Source organism: Haliotis cracherodii, unplaced genomic scaffold, assembly GCF_022045235.1.
Source record: "Haliotis cracherodii isolate W230 unplaced genomic scaffold, xgHalCrac1.p SCAF_24, whole genome shotgun sequence".
NCBI classification, from domain to species: domain Eukaryota; kingdom Metazoa; phylum Mollusca; class Gastropoda; order Lepetellida; family Haliotidae; genus Haliotis; species Haliotis cracherodii.
In genome coordinates this window covers 3,897,863-3,924,867 of record NW_027266280.1, presented here as the reverse complement: position 1 = coordinate 3,924,867, position 27,005 = coordinate 3,897,863, and the positions used below count along the sequence as shown (strand labels likewise).

The following is a 27,005-nucleotide window of genomic DNA, read 5'->3' as shown; positions in this document are numbered from 1 at the left end:
CCTATTGTCCATGGAAGTGTGACTGGACAGTACAACCGAGACAACATACTGGATGGTGGCGGTTCCGCGTCATATGTTGTTGGTCTTTCCATTGTCTTTCAAGACGCTAACGCACTGTCCAATCCGTGGACGTATCGTAACTGACTACCTCCAGCAACAAAACATCACCACCATGCAGGGGTCCTGACCTTTCCCTCAAACAGCCATACAAGGCTCCCTCGGCTTGTCATTTGGAGATTGATCGGGCCCTGCCACGCCGTATAAACGGGCGTATGATCATTCGTGGGCGCATGACATACTAATCAAGTCATCTCAGACATTCATGTCGTTTGTGTTGGATATTTGTGGCAATATGGTGTTGTGGACATTCTCTCCACCCTGTTGGTTCTGAGTGCCATAGGCTCTACACCCAGAGAGGAGTATCACTATAGAAATATTTGTATATGTCATCCAAAACAGGTGGAAACAAATGAAGATGGATCAATTTAAAAAGCTAACATCTGATTGGCGCATGAACTCAGGTATCCTGCTTCTTGATTGGACAGTCAAGTGTCACCTGACAAGACCTGGTTGTCCGGGATTTGTTGTATTCATGTATAACATTTTCATGAGATTGAGCCTCAGACTTCACTGACATCCTAAACTTGCCCAAAACCCATTTACAACAACACACCATGTATTTATAACATATTTATTTCATAAAAAATAATTTATAATGATCATTGAAGTCTGTATCACATGTGGATATTGCATGATAGTGTTACAAAACTAGCGGTACACTCTTTGTGTGAAGTTAATCACCTTGAATATGCAGATAATTATTACATAATTAATTCTATTTGTTTGGCTGCACAAGGTCTTTAAATGACATATAAAAGAAAACAAGTAATAAATAAGAATACTCTCGGGTAAAAATACTGACCTCATTGTATTTATTTGACAAAACAAGGGTAGGTTCTCCTGTAAAACAGTGAGAAAATGAGTTGTGTCTAATGCTGCTTCGAACTAGGGCTGGGACGATACATCAACTGTGAGATCCGATACGTATCACGATACCTTACTCATGATCTGATATGTATCACGATACTTGCATGTGCTCTTATCTGTGGCGCTAAGCCATCTTTTTCATAGACAGGATAGCCAAATACCTGTCACACTGATGATTTACAGTTGGCAGTGTCAAGTATGGCGCAACAGATGAAAATATTAGTGTTTTCACTCTTAACTTGCACTACTGATTAGTGTTTAGTGGGACAGTTATTAAAGCAAACATATAAGGTCAGAATCGATATTTTTTACTTAGTGTGTGACTGTGATCGATACTTGTATCGAGAAGTAGAAAATCGCGATTCACCGTTGCATCGTCCCACCACTACTTTGAACAGTATTCCAGTCAGGGCGTCAGCTTGATGTGTGAGGAAAGCCCGAAGTGATGCAGGTCTCAGACATTTACCACTTTCATGAAACCCGCACTGGTATGGTCCAAGCAATTCAAATCTGCATTATGAATTGCGGCACCTGAGACGACTGGGCCACCCGTGCCCCCTCCAAAAATAATGTACCAGGCCCACTGCTGATATTCTTCTGGAATATTACCGAAAAAAACAACTCACCCTCTTACTCACTCACTCACTCACTCACTCACACACTGATGGCAAGATTTGTCATACATGTTTTAGAATAGCTGCTCTGTAATCACTGGAAGGAATGGATTATAACAAATCAACAATATAAGGATTGAAGGCATCTCATGACTTTGGTTTTCCACGAAACCTAAAAATTGCGTAGCCGGCAGAGAAGTAAACTATTAGCGTTACGGTGAGGGCCATAACATACATGTACATAGGAAGTACAGTCCCGACCTGCTCCAGCACTACGTCTGCCGTTACAAACTCTGTACCATTGCGACCACACTGGGGATACGTGTCCAGCGTAACATTCGAACATCTGAAACAAAAAACAAACAACTGTCCAATTTGTTTGTTTGTAATTCAACTCTGTACTCAATATTCCAGATGGCAGCCTTTGAAATAATTATATCTGGACCAGACAATCCTGTGATTGATATTGTACACAATAAACCGTGCAGCCAGGGTACAATGACATGCGTCAGCCAAGTCACCACGCCTGACCACCAGCTTTTCTTTTTACCTCATATGAGCCGATACAGTTATCCGATTTTTTAGAGCTAAGCATGGTTTAGTATGGGGTTGGCCATATATCAAAAATAAATTCTGCAACAAGAAAGATCAGTGTTAAAGAACAATAGCTCACAAATGAATCCTTATTACTTGAAATCACAAACAAACACTGAGAGATCTTAGATGCAAACTGCCAATATAAACCTACTGCCACTTTTGCCTATTGTATTGTATTGTATTGTATTGTATTGTATTGTGAGAGGTACTACTTTCAAGTGAAACCTGCTCAGAGGTTTTACATTTTGAATTGTAAGACCTAGGTTTTACAACTGAAGTGATATAAACTGGCCTTTGGATATGAATATACTATTACTTTTTCATTGCTTAAAATTCACAAATGTTTTTTCACATGAAAATTCCATGACATGAATCAAACCTGCAACCTCACATAAAGTGTAAAGTTTTGTAACCCACTGGAGCAGGTGATAAAAGGTTGTTTAATTTTACATGCCGTGATTTCAGTTGTGTGCATGCTGAAAGTGGTCTTTCTCTTGCACGCTTTGATCAAATTCCTTTTATACCGCGACACACTGTATTGTTTCACTATAAGGTATGCCAATGTTTCCTGAATTTTTCGGACATTTCTTACATTTAGACGGTTCATAAGTTGGATCTAGTTAACATCTAGACTGAAGATACTCACGGAATTGGGGTGAAGTCAGCAAACTCCAGGATTAACATGGCACTGAGGGTGTGTCCAAACACAGACAGGTACCGAGACCAGAACAGCCATGGCGGCATCATAGTTATGTAAAACCCACCTGGGGAACCGAGTGGACTGGGTTAGAAACTGCCAAAAGTTCATTTTCTGCACCAAATTTCTCAAAGGTAAAGCTGTGCATAAGACAAGAACAATCTGGACTATATTCTCGTATACATAAGTGCTAAGGACTGATAAGAGTTTCTGACACCATTTATCTCCCAAACAGGCTTCCACGGCAGATATAACTTGGGTGAGATCAAACAACATATGCATGGAGATAACTCTACAACAAATTACATCACAATGCTTTGCAGACCATATTTTGTGTGTGATGTCATCGGTTACGTTACGTCACAATCAAATGACATCACTTATCTCATTGAGCGGGTGAGCTGTACTTTTTACACTCAAAACACTAATGTATACAATCTGAAATAGCTTTTGGATGATAAATGGAGATTCACCCTAGTATCTTTTGCTATCAAACACTCGTAGATACAAGTTTAAAGCTCATGGCCAAGCCTCAGGCTCGTGTTGATATATTAATTTGATATCCAAAGTCCCTCGGGTGAGATTCTCTGTATGTGTCCCTAGGGGGGATGCAGAGGGTCCAGAAAACCCATCCCTACCCCCCACCCCACCCACTGAGAGAGGATTTTGATATTCTCTTGAAACAGGAAAACGGATGAAGAAATTGGTGACTGGAGACATGACACATGACCAGCACACTCAAGTGTTCCTACAGATGTTCTTATTGGGCGTTCATCAGGACTCGGAGGCACAGGTGGCCCAGTCGTCTAAGGCGCCGCGATTCGCTGTGCAGAGTTGCGTCCCTTCGGCCCGCCAGAAACCTATGATTGTGGGTTCGAATCCCGGTTAGCCCCTATTATGTTTCTAGGTTTGTCAGCACCATACCCATGCTCGTGGGTTTCACCGAAGTGGTAAACGTCTGAGCCCTGCATCACTTCGGGCTTTCCTCCCACATTAAGCTGACATGCCTTGATATAACTGGTATACTGTTAAAAGTGACGTTAAACCCAACTCATTCACTCACTCACTCACTCATCAGGACTCGAGGTATTGTACTCCAGTGACGACAGACGACACTACACATGACCACCACACTCAAGTGTTCCTACAGATGTTCTTATTGGGGGCTTATCAGCAAACAACAAGTCAGCAACGGGCGAGAGAGAGGTCCTTATCACTGGTGTGTGTGACAGTCCACTTACGCAAATATGGGTATAGGTTGCTAGTGTATTGTGCATTGATGTAATCGCTGATTAGTGCAGATGTACTCACCAACCATTATCAAGGACACCATCGTGGTGCTGGTGATGGTGAGGGCCAGCCGAAATTTCCAGATTCCCGTCCCGATCATGAAACCAATTCCCTGGACAACAATCATACATGAGGTGAGGTGAGGTGAGGTGAGGTGAGGTGAGGTGAGGTGAGGTGAGGTGAGGAGGTGAAATGGGATTTAACGTCGCTTCCAAGATTATTGTACTTATACAGCAATGTGAGTGCGTGCGTGCAAGAGATTTCGAGAGACATTGCACATTTACACTTTGTCAGCAAAAGCAAATCTTAGTAATCGGAATCAGGGTCACACAAACCAGAGGTCAATAACATGAGCGTTTATCAACAACATGAAATCCGTATATCCCCTACCTTACAGTTGAGGACATGGAGGATCATGATGGCGAGTGAGGCGAAGAAGACGTCGGCCAAGGGTCGCAGTCCCGCCATCCAGTAGCTGATGGTGTAGTAGCACGCCGGCAGGAGAAAGGTCAAGGGCAGCTCACTGGTAATTTTGGCCAGATATAACGAGGACAGTCGGTACATTCCAGCTCCTCTCTCCTTCAAGTGAACAGGGCGTTCCTCAGAAACTACAATCAGGAACATTTCCTATTTATTGTGAATGTAATATGAGACAGTTCATTTGTCTTACATTATTTTTTGTAATGATATGAGAATATTTATTTTAATTTGAAATTATTACATCATTATATACCTTAACTGTCTGGAAAGGATAAAGGATAAACTGGGACTAAAGAAAACTTGTAGAACTGAAAACAGCACAACCCCAGTTGAATATTTCACCTATTGTTTCAACTGTCTTTACAACCATTACAGAGTATTAGCAGACCTGGGATTTCTCTGGTTACCATGGTTACACTTACAAGAGACAATACCATCAAAGATGGTGATGAAGCCCATGTGACCAATACCAAAAAACAACTGCAAGTGAAAACAAACAGTTAGTGAAAACAAACAGTTAGTGAAAACAAACAGTCAGTAAGTGAATACTCTTTCAGTGAGTGACAGAGTGAATACCATATTCGACATAATAAGCGCCCAGGGAGCTCTCAAAATTAGAAATAGGGGGCGCTTATTAGAATATTATTTTGGTGAAATGATAAATTTCGTGGTTTATGCTGACGGTCTGAACTGTTTATATACAACAGATATATTTTTCCAGAATTTAATTGCCCAGAAATTGAGGGTGCCTATAACACACGAGTGCGTATTATACACGAATAAATAAGTCTTGTGTACATTGATCAATCGGAAGGGATGCTAATTGGGATTGTTCACTTACCAATATATTAGTAAATATCACCATGGGCGCTTATTAGAGCGGGGCGCTTATTAGATCAAATACGGTAAATGAAAGTGTTAAGAAAGTGAGTGAAAGAGTCATGAGTTTTGGCACTTTTAGCAATCTTCCAGCCATGTCATTGTTGGGGGCAGCAAGAATGGGCATCACGTTGTAACCACAAGGGGAATCAAACCCAGGTTTTAGGCATGAGAAGACTGCACTATAACCACTGGGCTACCCTAACTGCTCCTGAATGGGGGAAGGGTTGAAACCTTCAGCTTGCAACAAACAAATGAACAAGAAATTTGCTATCACAAAAGCTCAGTGTTCCAAGTAAAAGAATATATGACACCTTTTCTTTTATTTGTCGTTTAATGCTACACTCGGCAATATTCCAGCTATATGACGGTGGTCTGTAAATAATCGAGTCTGGACCAGACAATCCAGTGATTGATTTCATGAGCATCGATCCACGCAATTGGGATTGATGACATGCATCAACCAAGTCAGCAAGTCTGACCACCTGATCGTGTTAGTCAGCTCTTACGACAAGCATGGGATGATGAAGACCAATTCTAACCCAGATCTTCAAGGGGGGAGAGAAGCATGGGTTCATGAAAACCAATTCTATCTTCATGGGTTATTACACCATTCCAACAGGGAGACAGATGGGTGAGTGAGTGAGTATCGTTTTAGGCCGTTTTTAGCAACATCCATGTGGGGAATCGAACCCAGGTCTTTGGTGTGACAAGTGAACACTTCAACCAGTAGGTTACCCCACCAGGAGAACATCAGGGCCCTGAACAAATGTAGAGAGTGGACCAGACCAGGGCAGTACTGGGTACAGTTATATTGTACTTCATGGTCAAAACATTTGTTTTCATATGACATCAAATTTAAGATTCCAAACAAAGTGAGCTTTGCAGGCAATTTTGAAAAAAACATTATTTCTGTCAAAAGCCAGGATTTTAAAAAAGTTCTTATTTTCTTAAACTCAGAGGTGTTTTAACTTTGTATTCAATGCAAATATGTAAATCATATATTAAAGTCACTTCTATTTATATAATAATAATAATAATTAAAATGTGGTATTTATTACTGACACATGCAGATTTGGGGCCAATTGGGGTGTGTCTGTCTAGTGTCTAGTGTCTATCTCCTTTTAAAGAATGACAATCCCTAACATATAGAAAATTAAGTGAGTGAGTGAGTATGGTTTTACGCTGCTTTCAGTAATATTCCAGCAATATCACAGCAGGGGACACCTGAAAGGGACTTCACACATTGTACCCATGAGGGGAATCGAACCTGGGTTGTCGGCGTGATGAGCGAACGCTTTAACCACTAGGCTACCCCACCACCCTAGATTAAACAAAAACAACAGGTTCACATATGAGTGAAACACAGGTGTCAAGGGTATTCTTACTTATATAAATGAGTGTGTGCTGCTTCGTGCCACCCTCATCAATTTCCAACTACCGTATTCGACGTAATAAGCGCCCCGCTCTAATAATCGCCCCACTCTTATAAGCGCCCATGGCGACATTTGCTAAGATATTGGATTGTGAACAATCCCAATTAAACCCCCTTCCGATTGATCAATGTACACAAGACTTATTTATTCGCGTATAATACGCACTCATGTCTTATGCGCGCCCTTAATTATGGGCATTTAATTCTGGAAAAATATATCTGTCGCACATTAGCATTTCAGGCTGTCAGCAGAAACCATGAAATTTATCTTTCAACTCTGTTTTTTTCACCAAAATAACATCCTAATAAGAGCTCCCTACTTCTAATTTTGAGAGCGCCCTGGGCGATTATTACGTGGAATACGGTATATGCAGGATAAATAAATGGTCAAATTTGGAGTTCAAATTTGATATTCCTTCAGTAATATTTCAGACATATGGTGACCGCTGCGCAGTCGGTGTGTGTACACAACTCACCAACCCCATCCTGTCTCTCACAGAGTCAGCCGTCCTGGGGATCTGGAACCAGATGAACCCCACGATGACGGCTAGCGCCAGCATGCCAATGATTGAATGCATGGACAGGATCCGACCACGTGACTGCTTGTACGTCCGCCACATGTGCATCTTGTACTGTGTCCAGAAACTGGTGGGATAGCGGCTTCCTTGCCCAGGATCAGGGTCAAGGTCAGGGTCAAGGTCAAGGTCAGGTGTAAATACAAAGCTGGCTTCCTGGCATGGTTGTGTAGATTTAATAACTTCGGCATTTCTTGGAGGAACATAAAACAAAGAAAAACAACACTTTAATCAGCACACAAACCATATTTCTATGCTGCTAACATTTCTTTAACATGTCTAAAAATATACACATTGATGTAGTTGTTGGCACATCTTAGGTATTTATTCTGCATTGTTTGGGCAAGGCCATTTTTACTTTTTTTGACGGGGGGGGGGGGGGGGGGGGCAAATATTTGTATAAGTATCAAGTTCAAGTTAACTTTCACAAGGAAAAATGTTTTCTATAAAAAATCCAGGGGGGCAACTGCCCCTCCTGCCTGCCTGGCTGGCTACGGCACTGTTGAGTGTCAGCAAGCGTGAAGTGTTCCATTGCGCATGCATTGTAAGTTGGTTAGAAATACAAATGGTTGATTTTACATCATAATCTCTTGTGTTGTTGGTTCAATGAATTACGAATTTGGTACAGTTTCTACATGAACACATAACAGATGTCATAACAATTAAATGGCATGAATTCTATCATAATGATAATTTTGCCTATTGTTCTGATTTTGAAACCAGGGAGAATGGGTATAGTGCTAACAAAGTTAGAAGCATAATCAGCGCCAGTCGAGGATGATAGGTTTCTGGCACATCCAAGGGAGGCAACTCTGCACAGCGAAATACAAATACAGCTCCTAAGATACTTGGCCACCCATGCCCTCTGGAGCCATCATCTTTCATTAAAGCTCCACGGGTAGTTGTTTAATGGGTACCTGGAAGTGCTCCCTTGTGATCCACACACCAGCCTCCCCACAGTGTCATCGTCCCGCTTCAGCATCTCCACTGCAACATCAACCACAGCTTCAGATAAGTGTGTGTGTGTGTGTGTGTTTGTGTGTGTGTGTGTGTGTGTGTTGCCTGTAACATCTTTGAATTGTTTGAACATAACAGATAACAAAGTGTCACAATTTATTGATAACAATTACTATTACAGTATAATAAAGAAGTTGTTATCCATAAAATGTGACTGCTCTGTGACAACTTCTTTGAAACCTTGTTATAACAGGTAAGTCATTCATATGTACCGGTAGTTGATTAGTTTTCATTTAAGTTAAACCAGCTCAAAAATATTTAGTTCCACTGCACAACAGGATCAGTGAAAAAGGAGATGGAGATGGTGATATCCCTTCCAAAATGAAGCTTAGTGGTGAAGAGGTCCAGGGTGCCTATGAAGATTCGGGGTAGAATTGGTCTTCAGCAACCCCTGCTTGCCGTAAAAGACGACTATGCTTGTCGTAGGACAACAGGATCTGATGGTCAGGCTCGCTGACTTGATTGATATATCACATTGTATCCCAATTGTGTGGATCGATGCTCATGATATCAATCATTGGATTGTCTGGTCCAGACTCGATTATCTACAGACCGCCGTCATATAGCTGGAATATTGGGGAGTGTGGCGTTAACAAGAAACAAACAATACTTATCACAAAATGGGGATAAAATCCCCTGGACAGTGCAGGATGGTTATATTGTTGTGTTGACTTACACATGAAGTCTGCCGGGTTGCAGTGCGGGGTGCACGGCAGCCCAGCATCAGCAAAGAAATCCAGAGCTTCGTCAGCCTGGCCGAAGTAGGCCACCTGCAGGGCAGAGAAACAACACAGTCTGAATACCTGGACGCTTATATACAACTAACCAGGACAAAGTGATCTTAGCGCTACGGCTATCATAAGCCAGTGATATAGTATGGGAGTCACCTCGCCTTAGCGTAAAGACAGCTTTGTGGAACGGGGCCCTGAATGTTGAATTAAACGCTTTCTGAAAATACAGTGGCGGTCGGGTAGCCTAGTGGTTAAAGGGTTCGCTCGTCACACCCAAAATGGGTACATTGTGTGAAACCCATTTCTGGTGTTCCCAGCCGTGATATTGCTGGAATATTGCTAAAAGCGGCGTAAAACCATACTCACTCACTCTGATTATACAAAGGGTTAGTCATGGCCACCCTGTTAGTCGGAGACTTGGTTGGTTGTTTTTTTGTTTTATGCCGCACTCAGCAATATGACAGCGGTCTGTAAATAATCGAGTCTGGACCAGGCAATCTAGTGATTGATATCATGAGCATCAATCTACGATGCTCAACCAATTCAGCGAGCCTGACCACCTGATCCCGTTACTCGCCTCTAACGACAAACATAGTCGCCTTTTACGGGTTAGTCGGAGAACAGTGAAAAAATGGTGAAAATCAAAATATGACTATATGTATATATGAACGATATGTATGTATGATACATATGAGTATATGTTGCTTTTTCCACCTAAATCTAGTTATTCTACATAAACTGCTTGTTGGGTGTGACAAATGGTGTCTTCCCAAGCATTCACCCATGTCCTGTCCAACCCACACTGATCATCCTATATACACTGTACGATATTAGTTGGATGTGACTGAGTTGGGTTTAATGTCTGATGCAGGTCTGAGATGTTTACCAAGGTGGTAAACCCCCCATGCACCGGTATGGCGTTGACAAACCTTAAAAGATAATCAGGACCAACCATGATTTATACCCACAATCACAGGTTTCTGGAACACACAAGGGCGTAATTCTGCACAGCGAATTGCGTCACCTTAGACGACTCGGTCACCTGTGGCCCTTCCTGTACATGAAATGAAGGCAGCAGCTTTATCATCTTCCGTTGCTGAGTTGACGAGAACACACAGGTAACTGCAGGTTTGAATAAGAACCCAAGCCCCGCAGTTACGAGTATGTTCTCTTAAAACACATCCCTTGTTGCTGAGACCGCCTCTGTGGTCGAGTGGTAGAGCGTCTGCCTGGAAAGAGGAAGGTCCGGGGTTCGATCCCCGGCCACGTCATACCAAAAGACGTTAAAAGGTGGTACTTGTTGTTACCCTGTCTGGCGCTCGGCATTAAGGGGCTAAAACAAGGACTGGTCGGCTCAGAGTCAGTATACTGTGTCTGAGTGGGGTATTCATGTTAAACTGCGGCATGGTATCTCAGTGAGCTAGCACTATAAATTGGCATCAGTCCCGACAGGTACAAGCAGCCACACACACACACACACACACGCGCATGCACGTCGCTATATAGGTGCAATAATCTTGGACGCGACTATAAACCTAATTTCACCTCACCTCACCCTTGTTGCTGGAACCACGACAACTCTACTTGTAGACTGACCTTGCCCTTGGCTAGCAGCATAAGCCTGGTGAACATGTAGAACATGCGACTGGAAGGCTGGTGTATGGTGACGAGGACTGTCTTGTTGTAGTCTGAGGTGTAACGCTTCAGTAGAGACATCAGGTCGCAGGCTGTGCTGGAGTCTAACCCAGTGGTGGGTTCCTGGAAGAGTGGGTGAGTAGATGCGATTGTCAGACAACACAGGTGAATACTAAGAATTTAAAAACTGGGGGTTTGGTGATACCTTAGTGAGCAAGTGAGTATGGTTTTACGCCGCTTTAAGCAATATTCCAGCAATATCACGGCGGGGGACACAAGAAATGGGCTTCACACATTATTGTACACATGTCGGGAATCAAACCCGGGTCTTCGGCGTGACAAGCGAAGGCTTTAACCACTAGGCTACCCGACCGACCCTGGGTGATACCTTAGAGTAATCTTATCTATAACAGTGACTAGTTTCAAGCTAGGTTGTTCCCACCAATGTAGTGTAGGTTTTGGAACTCCTTATGCACCTTTCAGTATCCAGTGGTCCACAGATGATGCGTCAATGGCATGTACTGGTGGACCAGTGATATAGTGTACTTGTGGACCAGTGATATGGTGTACTTGTGGACCAGTGATATAGTGTACTTGTGGACCAGTGATAAAGTGTACTTGTGGACCAGTGATATAGTGTACTTGTGGACCAGTGATATAGTGTACTTGTGGACCAGTGATATAGTGTGCTTGTGGACCAGTGATATGGTGTACTGGTGGACCAGTGATATGGTGTACTTGTGGACCAGTGATATAGTGTGCTTGTGGACCAGTGATATGGTGTACTGGTGGACCAGTGATATGGTGTACTGGTGGACCAGTGATATGGTGTACTGGTGGACCAGTGATATGGTGTACTTGTGGACCAGTGATATGGTGTACTGGTGGACCAGTGATATAGTGTACTTCTGGACCAGTGATATAGTGTACATGTGGACCAGTGATATAGTGTACTTGTGGACCAGTGATATGGTGTACTTGTGGACCAGTGATATAGTGTACTTGTGGACCAGTGATATGGTGTACATGTGGACCAGTGATATAGTGTACTTGTGGACCAGTGATATGGTGTACATGTGGACCAGTGATATAGTGTACTTCTGGACCAGTGATATAGTGTACATGTGGACCAGTGATATGGTGTACTTGTGGACCAGTGATATAGTGTACTTGTGGACCAGTGATATAGTGTACTTGTGGACCAGTGATATGGTGTACATGTGGACCAGTGATATAGTGTACTTGTGGACCAGTGATATGGTGTACTTGTGGACCAGTGATATAGTGTGCTTGTGGACCAGTGATATGGTGTACTTGTGGACCAGTGATATAGTGTACTTGTGGACCAGTGATATAGTGTGCTTGTGGACCAGTGATATGGTGTACTGGTGGACCAGTGATATGGTGTACTGGTGGACCAGTGATATGGTGTACTGGTGGACCAGTGATATGGTGTACTTGTGGACCAGTGATATGGTGTACTGGTGGACCAGTGATATAGTGTACTTCTGGACCAGTGATATAGTGTACATGTGGACCAGTGATATAGTGTACTTGTGGACCAGTGATATGGTGTACTTGTGGACCAGTGATATAGTGTACTTGTGGACCAGTGATATGGTGTACTTGTGGACCAGTGATATGGTGTACTTGTGGACCAGTGATATAGTGTACTTGTGGACCAGTGATATGGTGTACTTGTGGACCAGTGATATGGTGTACTGGTGGACCAGTGATATAGTGTACTTGTGGACCAGTGATATAGTGTACTTGTGGACCAGTGATATGGTGTACTTGTGGACCAGTGATATGGTGTACTTGTGGACCAGTGATATGGTGTATTTGTGGACCAGTGGAGAGTGTTTCACAAACCTGTGGACCGGTGGATGGGTCTACATGTGATGTGTCAAGGTGTAGGACTGGTGATGCAGTGACCTTACGATCGCTTCAATGAAGCTAGGTGTTTAAGCTGTATCGTTCAAGATTTATTTAACAACTCACACTGCCATCAGTCTGGTACACAGGGAATAGGCATGAGGCTCTGATACAGGTGAATAAATATGATGCTTAGTCAATACACTTGGTCCAGTCATATTCATTCACTATACTGTTTCTAGGACTAGTTTCATACTTTCATAGTTTGCAGTTAATCCACATCGGCTGAAAAAACAACTAAATTTTAATAAATTACGTTCTGTTAATATGCGTGAAGCCACTTACATCCAACAGCATGATGTCAGGATCCATCAGCAGCTCACACCCAATGCTGGCCCGCTTCTTCTCCCCCCCTGACAACCCGCGCTCCACCGGCCCGCCCATTCCTGGAACACAAACAGCAGTGTGTTACTCCCTGCATCACTGTGCCTGTCACAGCATCACAGAAACTCCTGTCTAGTAAACTTTAGTCTCATGTCTAGACAGTCTCCATGACTAGTCCCAGTAAACTCCAGTCTCCATGTCTAGTCCAAGCAAACTCCAGTCTCCATGTCTAGTCTCAGTAAACTCCAGTCTCCATGTCTAGTCTCAGTAAACTCCAGTCTCCATGTCTAGTCTCAGTAAACTCCAGTCTCCATGTCTAGTTTCAGTAAACTCCAGTCTTCCTATCTAGTTTCAGTAAACGCCAGTCTCCATGTCTAGTCTCAGTAAACCCCAATCTCCATGTCTAGTCACAGCAAACTCCAGTCTCCATGTCTAGTCTCAGTAAACTCCGGTCTCCATGTCTAGTCTCAGTAAACTCCAGTCTCCATGTCTAGTGTCAGTAAACTCCAGTCTCCATGTCTAGTCTCAGTAAACGCCAGTCTCCATGTCTAGTCTCAGTAAACGCCAGTCTCCATGTCTAATCTCCAGTTTGTGACTCGATATTGATATCAAATTTAGTTATAAATTTACAGTCTTTCGCAAAAGTAAACTTAACAAACACGTTTATCATGTGAACATGTTCAGAGGAGAGCATGGTTCACAAGATAATCCTTATTCAGAACCGGAACATGGTATTAGAAAACTCAATGATAAGGAAAGGAGAAGACTAGGCCGTGGTGAAATGACATTCACAGATGAATGGAAACAGTTGTTCTGGAGTGAGTGAGTGAATGTGTTTGGTTTTACGCTACTTTTAGCAATATTCCAGCAATATCACGGCGGGGGACAAGAGAAATGGGCTTCACACATTGTACCAATGTCGGGAATCGAACCTGGGTCTTCGGCGTGATGAGCGAATGCTTTAACCACTAGGCTACCCGACCACCCCTCAATTGTTCTGGAAGGCAAACCTACATTCCTGAAGGCCCATCTGAACAGGACTGCCCTGCCCTGAGGGATCCTTGAAAGGGGCAGTGGGTTAGCCTCGTGGTCAGAGTGTTGGTCCTGGATTCGATTCCCCCCAAAATATGTTATTAAATATGAAAACAGAGTAACATGAATTGGGAAATTCTTAGTTCTAAATTGGGAGGGGCGTCGGGTAGCCTAGTGGTTAAAGCGTTCGCTCGTCACGCCGAAAACCCGGGTTTGATTCCTGACATGGGTACAATGTGTGAAGCCCATTTCTGGTGTCCCCTGCCATGATATTGTTGGAATATTGTTAAAACCTGTGTAAAGCCTCACTCAAGAGCATTTCTATCCCTATTGTTCTTTAACTCAATAAACAAAGGAAAGAGGGACTGGTGCCAAGGGCAACTCACTTGTGTCTTTGCACGCGTTCAGATCCAGTGCGTCTAGAATATCTTGTAGACATGACATCTTTTCTTGGTAGGGCATCTTCTCCGGTAACTGTACCATGGCTGCAAACTATATCATGGCCATTGTTAAAAATATTTTACCTTTGTTTGTTTGTTGTATAATGCCGCACTCAGCAATATTCCAGCTATATGATGGTGGTCTGTAAATAATCAGGTCTGGACAAGACAATCCAGTGTTTGATATGAGCATCAATCTACGCAATTGGGATACGATGACATGCATCAACCAAGTCAGTGAACCTGACCAACTTATTCCGCTAGTCAGCTCTTACGACAAGCATAGTCATCTTTTACGGCAAATATGGGCTGCTGAAGACCTATTTCACCCTGGATCTTCAGAGGTCGAAATACTTTATCTTATAGTCGCCAGTTGAATTTTTTTGTTTTCTACACACATTTGGCGATGCATAAAGAATCTTTGGTGAAACCGATTTGTACAAGTGTGGCACAGACAGACAAGGATTACAGTCAGGTTGAGTGAGGTTGGAATATCTGTTGGTTAATGCTGAACTCAGCAATATTTCAGCTGTATGGTCTGCAAATAATCCAGACTGGACCAGACAATCCAGTGATTGATACTGTGATCAACGATCCGTGTTGTTGGAGAACACGCCATCAACTGAGGCACAAAGACTGTCAGTTGCCTGTCGAGTCCAGCATAGGTTGCTGAGGACGCCCTAATCAAAGAAAAAATAGGCAGTATCAAATAAGGTGTGAAAACCAAGTGATGTTGCTTAAATGGATACTTTGTCCACAAACTGCTATTTTGTTTTTCTTTGCCATGGGCCTGTAGGGCAACTGTAATAATTGCAAACAAATACAGGCTGGAGGTGTGATTTACTTACATACAAAGTTTCCCTCAGTGTAAGATTACACAAAAAGACATCTTCCTGCATCACATAGCACATGTTTTTCCGCAGTCTCCGGGTCAGTTTGTTACCATTGAGAGTTATCTCCCCTGATTTTCTCGCCACTCTACCCGCAACAGAATTCAGAAGAGTTGTCTTCCCCGAGCCTAACAACATAAAAAATGGTGATTAAACCTTGAGACATTCCATTACTTGAGATCTTTTCTGACATGAACTTAAAAACATTCAAAATATTAAGATCTTACCATCTTTCAATTTTCATATTAATTATCTCTTAGTAAACATTTGAACATTAAATGTTATTATTGAAGGGTCTTTAAATTAAATCTTAAATTCTTTTAATGATATCATGATAAAAAAAAGACAAGAGGACAAAGTCATTGATAGACCTATATATGTGCCAAGTTTGGCCAAGAAATATTGTATGGTTTTCAAGATCTGCTCCGGAAACGAGCACTAAACACTAGCACCTATAGCGCCTAAGTCAAAGTTGTTGGAGTTGAAAATCAACACATATCTTTGTTGAAAATCCCAAACTATCAAAAGGCACCAGTTTACCACTAGACCTTTCCGAGCAATTTCTTTGTGTTTAATGCCGTTTATGTTTTATGTGACATATTTACCGATTTATAGTGTGCACCCAGTTTGTACATCAATAAATCCATAAATGCAAAATATATTGTAGTCAATTCTTAATTGAATGAAGTAGGGTGAAAATGCGTTTTAGCATTCAAGATTATGGCACATATATAGCAACGTGTGTGTGTGGTTGCTTCTACCAGTCCAGATTAATGTCGGTTTCATAGTGCTCGCCCAATGAGATACCATGCCACATGTATAACACGAACACCCCACTCAGACAGCAAACTGACTCCAAGCTGACCAGTCATGGTTATATTTTGTTAATGCTGAGTACCTGGCCTTTAACCTCATTGATGTCTATTGGTATGTCACGGCCAATGATTGAACCACCAACCTCCCCTTCTCTGGGCAGATGTAGCCTAGTGTAGTATACTTTCAGCCAGGCTAGCAAGTTGAATAAAATGATATCTAAAAGCTCAAGATAATGGACTAAGTACCCATTACAAGCAAATTGGGAAAAAATATTTTTTGTTCAAAAATGAGAAACTTTATTTTGAGATTGCATTTAATGCAATAACATAAAGCGAAACATAAATAACATAAAATAGTAAACCATTTACTATTTATAGGTCTTGTTATAAGTGAGTACAGGTTTCTTCTACAAAGCCAAAAAATAAGTTATCAAATATGAATACAGAGTAACATGAATTGGGAAATTCTTAGTCCTAAATGGGAAATGTTTAATGACTTTTTTCCAGACTCGGGGTTAAATATCGGTCTCTGAGCAGGTCAAGACAAATCCCTATGTAAATTAATAATTTCTGATACAAGATACTGAAAAGCAGGAAACTAGCCTAGTGTAGAGTGTCTGGCACAGTAAAATAATGCTCCTACCACTTGGGCCCATGACGGCAAGTATCTCCCCACTGTGGACTGCTCCAGTGACATCCGAGAGAATTTCCTTCGCATCAATTGTCACATTAATGTCCGTAAAACATAACTCAGTTGGTCCTGAGGTCTTCATCTTAAAATCAATGTCTCATGAAACAAAACAGAACAATTAAATACAATCTTTTATTTGTATTTTTTTCAAAAATGACACTATCACAAGTAACCATCTCATTTGGAACTTACCAACAATGCACTATGTATTTCCTACAGAAAAAAATACATATCATAATAAATGAATAAGGTTGGATACACCGTATCTTCTCTAAAAAGTGTTATGTATTTAATAGGCCTAGGCTTCCACTGAGTATGTAGCAGCATAAAACACAATAAGTGCCTGGTCCATAATAATAGCCTGGTCTGTAATAAGCGCCTGGTCTGTAATAAGCGCTTGGTCTGTAATAGACGCTTGGTCTGTAATAAGCGCTTGGTCTGTAATAAGTGCCTGGTATGAATTAAGCGACTGGTGTGTAATAAGTGCCTGGTCTGAAATAAGCGACTGGTCTGTAATAAGTGCCTGGTCTGAAATAAGCGACTGGTCTGTAATAAGTGCCTGGTCTGAAATAAGCGACTGGTCTGTAATAAGTGCCTGGTCTGAAATAAGCGACTGGTCTGTAATAAGTGCCTGGTCTGAAATAAGCACCTGGTCCCTAATAAGCACCTGGTCTGTAATAAGCACCTGGTCTGTAATAAGCACCTGGTCCCTAATAAGCACCTGGTCTCTAATAAGCACCTGGTCTGTAATAAGCACCTATTCCCTAATAAGCACCTAGTCCCTAATAAGCACCTGGTCAGTAATCATCACCTGGTCTCTTATTAGCTCTGGGTCTCTAATGAGCACCACATAGGTTAAATCTTAATTACCGCAATGTCACTGTATTAAAGACAGCAGATTATGTAACACCATATGAAATATTAAGCACCGGATCTCTAAATACTGTCAAGTCTTTATTACCCGCCGGGTTTGGACACTTGTTCAAAGAATAAACCCCAAAGCACTTACTTGGGGAAATATGGTAAATCACATATGCCACATGGCAACCATGCTCTAGGTAATGTTTTTATCCACAAAGTGAGTGAGTGAGTTTGGTTTTATGCTGCTTTTAGCAATATTCCAGCAACGTCACGGCAGGGACACCAGAAATGGGCTTCACACATTGTACCCATATCGGGAATCGAACCCGGGTCTTCGGTGTGACAAGCGAACGCTTTAACCACTGCCCTTTATCCACAAAGTAGTTACTCACATGAAATGATTCTCATCGATACTTGAAGTGCTAAAGTTTTTTATAGTTGGGATAAATCCACTTAAAGATTAATATTTTCATAATTGGAAAAAACATATCTTTTACATATTTCATGTTTAAACATGAGATATGACTTAACTCGATATGAAGGTTTGGTTTCTTAACAAAAGTTTGCTTACTTTAAAAAAGCACATCCTGATATTTATATATCTTATCGTAAACTTTCAACACAAGTTAATTGTTGTCAGATTCTTTTAACAACTTTCTAAACCACTTAATTCTTCACAACTTCGCATATTGGGTAATGGTAAAGAGTATACAAAATCACATTCTATGTGCTAAAGGAGCAACGTTACTACACAAATGTATTAAAATATGGGCAAATTCCTCCTAAACATGTAAAAGCCAATATCTTGTTCAGGCTGAGTAAAAACAAAATGGTATTATCAGGAGTATTTCGAACTTCACCAAAGCAAAACATATGTTAGGCCCGTGAAGATCCCGGGTAGAATAGGTCTTCAGCAACCCTTGCTTGCCCTAATTTGATGACTATGCTTGAAGACTAACAGGAGCGGGTGGTCAGGCTCACTGACTTGGTTGATGCATGTCATCGTATCCCAATTGCGTAGATTGATACTCATATCAATCGACCCGTGAAGATCCCTGGTAGAATAGGTCTTCAGCAACCCTTGCTTGCCCTAATTGGTGACTATGGTGACTAGGATCAGGTGGTCAGGCTCACTGACATGGTTGATGCATGTTATTGTATCCAAATTGCGTAGATCGATGCTCATGTTGTCAATCACTGGAATTCTTGTCTGGTCCAGACTCAATTATTTACAGACCTCCGTCATATAGCTGGAATATTGCTGAGTGTGGCGTTAAATCACAAACAAACAAACAAACAAAATAATATGTATGGGCTGGGGAACAGTTGAGGCTTGCAAATTTATGTGTCATTCAAAAATAATTTAATACATATTAAATCTAAATATACATCTCAAAACTGGGAACACCCAAAATGACACAACCCTTTTTGATTGCATACCATAACAAGTTACGTCAGAAACTGTCTTCAGCAACCCATGTTTGTCGCAAGATTCAACAAAATTGATCCGGTTGTCAGACTCACTGACTTGGCTGATGCATGTCATCATATCCCAATTGCTTAGGTCAATGTGCATGATGTCAATCACTGGATTGTCCGGTCCTGACAAGTGAAATATTGTTGATTACGGTGTTAAACAAAAAACAAATTATAAATGCAAACATTAAGTGGACAAGCCCATTGATGAACACATGCAGAAAAGTATTGATCCCATTCCAAAAAGGACTAGACCCCAATAAAAGTGTGATAAATAAATTGATACGTAACTGGCTGCTACCACGGTAGGCCCGTCTGTAAAACAGAACGTCCCAAATAGAAACATTACCTGATATCCTTAATGATCGCCGGGCGTCCACTCAACTAGATCTGCGAGATCAATGATCCTTCTGAGCGGGATAATATAAATAGCAGCGGTTTCGATTAGACCTCGTTAGGCCCTATTCATTAAACAGAACTTCGGGTCGTGTGTGACACAGCGTTATATAGGCCTAGAAGGTGTTAAACTCGTGTCACGTACGTGAACTGAAACTATTTCTCTAAGTACTGAAATACTGAACACCACGTGAGATGAATATTCAAACTGTCATTTCGAATTAATCTGCTAATTGGGAAAACCGATGCTGTGACATTTTCAGCCGGTCCCAGGTGACATTTCACAGGCATTGTGTAATTTGACCTTAAAATGCGGACATACCGGCACAGCACTAAAGGGGATGTTTAAAAGTGATTTCTATTCGTTGGGGAAATAAAAGCTGTTCATCAGATCAGCTCGTCCCCAAACTAACTTCGCTGGCACAACAAGGGAATGTAAGTATATATTTTCATACAGAGAATTGGCTTTTGGAATTTTCATCGTTGGCTTGGCCTGTGGGACTAAATATAACGATTCTATATTTATTTTTTACAACCAAACACGTGTAATATACCATCATGTTATAATAAGATATCCTTTAACACAATTAGGACATCGAACATTTCAATTACCTATAAGAATTACCTTAATGTGGCAGATATGCCGTTAATTTTCCGATAACCTGAAACATTTGTACATCATAGAGCTAAAAAAAAACATTAAAAAAACCCATGCGTTTACATATTCACATAATCTCTCTTTGGTGTATTGCAGTGTTCGCTCAGATCTAGAGCACGTGGTCTGAGTGAGTGAGTGAGTGGATGAGTGAGTGAGTGAGTGAGTGAGTTAATATTTAAAGTCACATCGGCAATATTTCAGCCATATCGTGACTTGGAGTGAGTAAGAGGGATTGAGTGAGGCTTTATGCCAGTTTTAGCGATATGACGGCAGCGTACATCAGAAATGGGCTTCGCACATATTGTACCCATGCATGTGGAAGATCGAACCCAAGCCTTTGGTGCGACGAGCGAACGCATTGACCACTAGCCTACCCCTACCGCCCCTGATCAGAGTAAGTGAGTGAGTTAGGTTACGCCGCTTTGAACAGTATTCAAGTTCTATCACGGATGTTAGCTTGATACCCCTGTGGGAAGAAAGCCCGAAATGATGCAGGTCTTAGAACTTTGGTGAAACCCACGAGCACAGGTATGGTGCTGACAAACCTAGACACACAGTCGTGACGAGCCGGGATTTGAACCCATGAGCATAGGTTCCTGGCGTGTCCATGGGAGGCAACTTTGCACAGCGAATTGAAGCGCCTTAGACGACCGGGGCATCAGAATATCAATGTAATAGAATACTTAAAACATAATCAATGATGTTATTGCTGATAGCTGATGAATTATGTGTGCTGTGTAAATTGATGAATGAAACATACGGATGGATTTCTCCACATTCATTTATCAACTATTAGTGTTAAAGTGTGCAAGTCAAATAATCAGGTACCTGTTGCATCGTAACACAATGTTCGTCATCTATATATATAATCATACAAGTTTATAAAACAGAGAGGGCACAGGTGGCCCAGTCGTCTAAGTCGCCGCGATTCGCTGTTCAGAGTTGCGTCCTTGGGCAAGCCAGAAACCTATGATTGTGGGTTCGGATCCCGGTTCGCCCCGATTATGTTTCTAGGTTTGTCAGCACCATACCCGTGCTCGTGGGTTTCACCGAAGTGGTAAACGTCTGAGACCTGCATCCCTTCGGGCTTTCCTCCCACATGAAGCTCACACGCTGCGATATAACTGTGTCATACTGTTAAAAGCGGCGTTAAACCAAACCCACTCACTTACAAAACAGACGGGACAGTCTGTCAACAATTAAACATATGTGACAGTCTAAATGAACGCGTAATGAGTGCATGAAGCTCTACACAGCAGAATTCAATAAACTATGTATTACTATAGCGATCTTGTAGGGAAGCTGGTGTGATGTGTCGTTTAATCTGCACAGCTGAATCAAAGCGTTGCATAACGGAAACTTGCCTATTAATTTTGTCATGTGTTACAGGTAATTCAAATGTTTCATGTCCTACTTGTGTTAAATGCTACTACTATTATTATTATTATTATTATCAAGCGAAGGATAAATGTACAACAAAGAATTCCTGTGGCCAGGGTATACTTGTTCTGTGGCTTCCAGGTCATACACTCATTCTAACCTTTGTAAAACTAATTAAAATCTAGAGATAACGCGTATATTTATTCGAGAGAGGAAGAATGGTATCCAACACCGCCCGGCAGAGTATGAAAAAGTGTTGCGCCCACATCTGTTCTCAGATTCACTGCTAACGGCTTCTGCTGAATGGTGTTGATCACAGGTAATTTATCATTTCAGTACGTGAAAAACCCCGACTGTTCACTGTTAGTGCACGCGGAACGTGCGTGTTTTGTGATATTGTACAGGCCCCGCACCTCTCGTAAAGTTTTTATATATCGCCCTTTTTTCAAAGTCTGAAATAAAATGTGCATCCTCTATTTAAAGCAACATAGCATCATAACTTTTTTTAAACAAATATTTTTGTGTGTACCACATTTAATGAGAGCTGTAATGTTTGCCCTTGATTTTATAGTCATCTGACAGGCGTCAGCGGGATTGTGTAGACAGATTTACGTATGTAGTTAAGAAAATACTTTACGCCGTATGATAACAACCATTCTTTGGCCACGGGATTTACCTAATTAAATAATTGAGCAAAAATAAAGGTTATCAGATATGTTAATATGAATATTAATCAGACATTTCAACACAAGCTGAATTTCTTCTTTCTACCACCGACCAAAGGTTTCAAGAAATGCATCCTGATTCAAGAAAGGCCTAACCTGGTCAAACTACCAGTAGGTATTAAATGGTACCTACTTTTCTAATGGGCTTTTGAATCGCCGTTGGCGAAAAAAATAAATTGTCCCCGAAAATTCTTGAAATAAATAAATATGCTTCAGACTGTTTAAAAATAAGAAATTACCTTCCTCGTGAATTACATTGCTGCAAGGTGTTTTTCTTTTTAAACAATCATAGTTTAAAAAACCCAAACCATCTAGATTTGCATCTTTATCTCAACAACAGTATTATGAACAAGACGCCTCCTTGAACTAGCGGTGGAGCGTCTGCCTGGAGAGTTGAAGGTCGGGGGTTCGATCCACGGCCGCGTCATACCCCAGAGACGTTAAAAGAGGGAACTTGACAAAATTTTTATACTGCCTGGCGCTCAGGGGTTAAAACAAGGACTGTTCGGGTCGGTTTCAGCATACTGTGTTTGAGTGGGGTGTTCATGTTAAATTGCGGTATGGTATCTCAGTAGGCTAGCACTACACACGCACGCATGCACGTCACTATGTAAGTGCAATAATATTGAACGCCACGTTAAACCCTCATCTATTATGGACAACAGGTTAATTCAGTTTGTATATCCAAGCTGAAAAGGACAGGAGGTTCATTCGGTAAGTCGTGGGTGGAGTAGATTACTGTAATATTTTTTAAATTTTCATCTAATATTTAAGATTTACCGTGTTATGATTCCATATTTATATGTAATCTGTAATAAATCATTATTCAGGTCTATTTCTCTATTGTATCTGTACATGAACGATCAGGTTCACGCCCCAAAGCGTCAAACTGCGCGAAAACAGCACCAGTTTAACTGATTTGTTTGGCTTCCTTGACTGGGCACCGTCCTTGGTATTTATCGATGTCATCCTCTGTACCCAACATCACTTCATGATTCTTCAAATTTCTGTCTCTACATCTTCTGAAGTTTGAAAAACTGCATCACAAAAACACTCAGTCAACACAAACAATCTATAGACTTGAAACTTAGCGTAAGTGAAGTAAGTGATCAGCTCCAGCAAAACCACGTCAGTATATATTTCATTGTATCATGATATCAGAATATCATTGATCATTAGATCATTTGAATATTAAACAAGGCGATCGGAGCCTTCTGAGGCAGTTAATACGACGAGAAAATAACAAATAAAAGTAAAGAAACCTTTTTACCGTAAGCTTAACATTTATGGACATTGGGTGCAGGCTAAAACGGCACCTAAGCAAAACGTCACCGATTTCTCTGGCGAAAACGGCACAGCATTTGGCGAAAACGGCTACTATGTGTAGCATAGACATGGACATTTACTCTTTTAATGAATATCCAAATGTAATCATATGTGCTTTGACTATCATATACACATGGTAAAAATACTGAAAAGTCAATGGTGGAAACTGTGTTTGTTTTCTTCGAATTATTCTCTTATTTTGTACGTTTCTGCATCTGTTATGTGTCAATTTGCATTCCGTAACCAATTTATGTTTGTTTTGTTCCTGGAGCGGTAATCATATAAGCATGTTGTGCTTGTTTACCAGCTTTTCCGACCCGTGAAGTAGGACCCATGTGTTTCCGAAAATGGCGGCTATGCTTGTCGTAAGAGGCGACTAACGGGATCGAGTGGTCAGGTTCGCTGACTTGGTTGATGCATGTAATCGTATCCCAATTGCGTGGATCGATGCTCATGATGTCAATCACTGGATGGTCTGGTCCAGACTCGATTATTTACAGACCGCCGTCATATAGCTGGAATATTGCTGGGTGCGGCGTTAAACAACAAACCAGCTTTTCTAAAAATACCGAAAATCTTTACTTTACTGCGTCTCCAATTGAATGCATGCGACTGCTGACCCTTAGCCAAAAATGCGACTCAATATTAATACGACTCCCAACCTACACACACACCTCCCATTCTCTTTCCACAGTGGAATGATATATATCCTTACAATTTATCTGCTAAACCATTGTTCTTTTATTCGCTTATAGTTGTAGTAGGAAGAATACACTTGCAGTCTGTACAGTGTATATGAAGAATTTCACCTTTCTTGACAATATATTCACTTATTATTTTAAGATGCTGTCTTACAATAGTTTTTCACTTTACTTTAGTTACCGTAGTTGTGCCAGGATCGGTTGTAGTAGTTATGATGTTTCTAGTGGCCGTTTTGACTGTGGATTGTGGCCGTTTTGACTTTTTCTCTGTGGCCGTTCTGACATGAGGGCGTTTTGACCTGCTCCCGGCAGGACTCGCTAGTCGTGGGTTCGACTACTAGATACGCTCAGAGTACAATCCTTGCTTTATCAGCGCCATACTCTTGGCCGCGAGTGTCACCAAAGCTGTAAACGCCTGAATGTGTTATTCAATTGTTTCAGGCGTAAAATATTGCGGACAACGCTTTGAATAGTAATTATGTGGTACGGTTCGATTATGATCCGGTTCATCATCCGTTGTACATTTAGAGTTATCCGCCCTTTCCGGAAGCACGTTCAGTGACAGGAGAATATCAAATTACCTTTCCTGGAGAGGGCAAAAGTCACTAAAAATAATGTCACAGCTGAGAGCGTTTTCAAATGTAAAATGCCCATGTTCAGTTCCCGTAGCGTTGATTATGTGATCAGGGTGTTGCAGGTAAGTCGCTTTCAATTGATGAACCGGTTCACTAACAGGTTTAATCGACTGAAAATGAATATTGTCTGAGCCGAATGCTATTTTACCGGTGTCTACATAAATGCTATTTTATATAGAACGCCTAAACACGAGGTAACTTCATAACTGTTAAAGTCGAATCGTTGGGGTCAAGATGTTTTCCAGTATGATTACCATATGATTGAAGTCGTTCCAAAGAAATGTTTTCTAAGAACTCTTATGATGGAAAATCTTTAAAAGCATAGATTTACTAAACTTCTAAAGTCAATAACCCATGAGTATAAAATCAACCGGTATGAGGTTACAGTTTTGCTGACTTGGGCTTGAAGCAACATTCACTCTCTTGTATTGATCATGTTCATAACATGTTTATTTATAATGTATACATACACACACTGATTCATTACGACAATTATCTGTCAACGGCATAATTGTGCTATATGCTTGATGATGCTATGTAAGGAAGCCGACAACGTCTATGTCAGAGTGACCCTTGGCGGAGTCCGATTTAAGAATTGGTCCCGAGCAATTTATGCTTGTCGTAAGAGGCAAATTATTGGATCGAGTGGTTTGGTTGATTGCATATCATTGTACCCTCGATATCACGGATCATTGTTCAAAATACATGTAATAACAATCACTGCATGGATTGTGTAGTTGAGACTGGATTCTATGCAGGCAAGGATATTGTAGCTGGAATATGGCTGAGTGTGGCCTTCAATGGCAAACAAACATACAATGTCAGATTGTAAGCAAGTCACTTCATATCCAAGACATTTCCTTAACCCTACAATCTAGTCCTCACCTGTTTGACAATTCATTTTTCTATTCATCTGTGTGTTCATGCCAATTTGATGATGTGTTAGCGTAGCACTTAACCACAATACCAGGGGTAGGCATAACCATGGCCGAATAAGAAACTACCAGTACCCTGCTTATATATGTATACATATCAATATATTCAAATTAATCATGTTAATCATTGGTGTTTTCACATCAATCATCTAGTGATTGTTATCATCATTAAACTGAGTGAATGCTTGTTTTAACTTAACAGTCAGCAACAGACAGGCAGGCAGCTTTTTAACACATCACATGTTTGCAAATCAAGTTAGACGAATAGCTTGGCCTCACTAATCATACTATACTGCTAATGGATTTCATAAACACATTCACATAAAAATCCATGACAAAAAATTGTGCTCTCCCTGTTTACAGGGAATTGTTATTAGGGAATGAGGAACTTAGAATTTGGAATTGTGAAAAAATGTATGTTAGAATTGGTAATGTGTTCATTAACATAGTATCAATTGTCTTTAACATGTTTAACAAAATTTACAAATATTCAAATCATAATCCTGGACGAGCCCCCAACATGTTACGAGTGACTTTCCATATGGTTACCAGTCACAAGGAGAGAGGGAGAACACAACAATGGAGACACTTGACAAACTTTAACGAGAGTAACACAAGAATCAAATGGCTAAGATAAAATGAATCAGTTGTATCAGACAGTCTTAGCAAGTTTGAAGTATTATTAGTACTAGAAGTATGCTTTAGAGTTTCTGTGGTTGTAGAATGTGCTCATGTGATTGGTCTGTTACAATCAGGCATAACACATATTACAAGGTAATTTAAGGACAAAATTCTGAGTGTGCCTTCAGAAGTGTATTCTAACTGCCACTGACTTTGTGTGGTGGTCA

The 27,005-nt window shown here is 41.1% G+C and overlaps 1 protein-coding gene across 1 annotated transcript; it reads right to left on the bottom strand.

The window, feature by feature from the left end:
* Positions 1-1,622: 1,622 nt before the first annotated feature.
* LOC139472396 (uncharacterized) lies at positions 1,623-20,071 on the bottom strand. Its single transcript, XM_071254871.1, has 14 exons — positions 19,751-20,071; positions 17,017-17,163; positions 15,517-15,686; positions 14,615-14,720; positions 13,158-13,258; positions 10,899-11,060; positions 9,248-9,341; positions 8,472-8,541; positions 7,456-7,747; positions 5,088-5,145; positions 4,576-4,793; positions 4,207-4,297; positions 2,845-2,962; positions 1,623-1,947 (listed from the first exon to the last, which is right to left on the bottom strand). Exons 2-14 carry the CDS (start codon positions 17,144-17,146, stop codon positions 1,749-1,751), a joined length of 1,809 nt encoding a protein of 602 aa, XP_071110972.1. The 5' UTR covers positions 17,147-17,163; positions 19,751-20,071; the 3' UTR covers positions 1,623-1,748.
* Between the last annotated feature and the right edge of the window lie 6,934 nt (positions 20,072-27,005).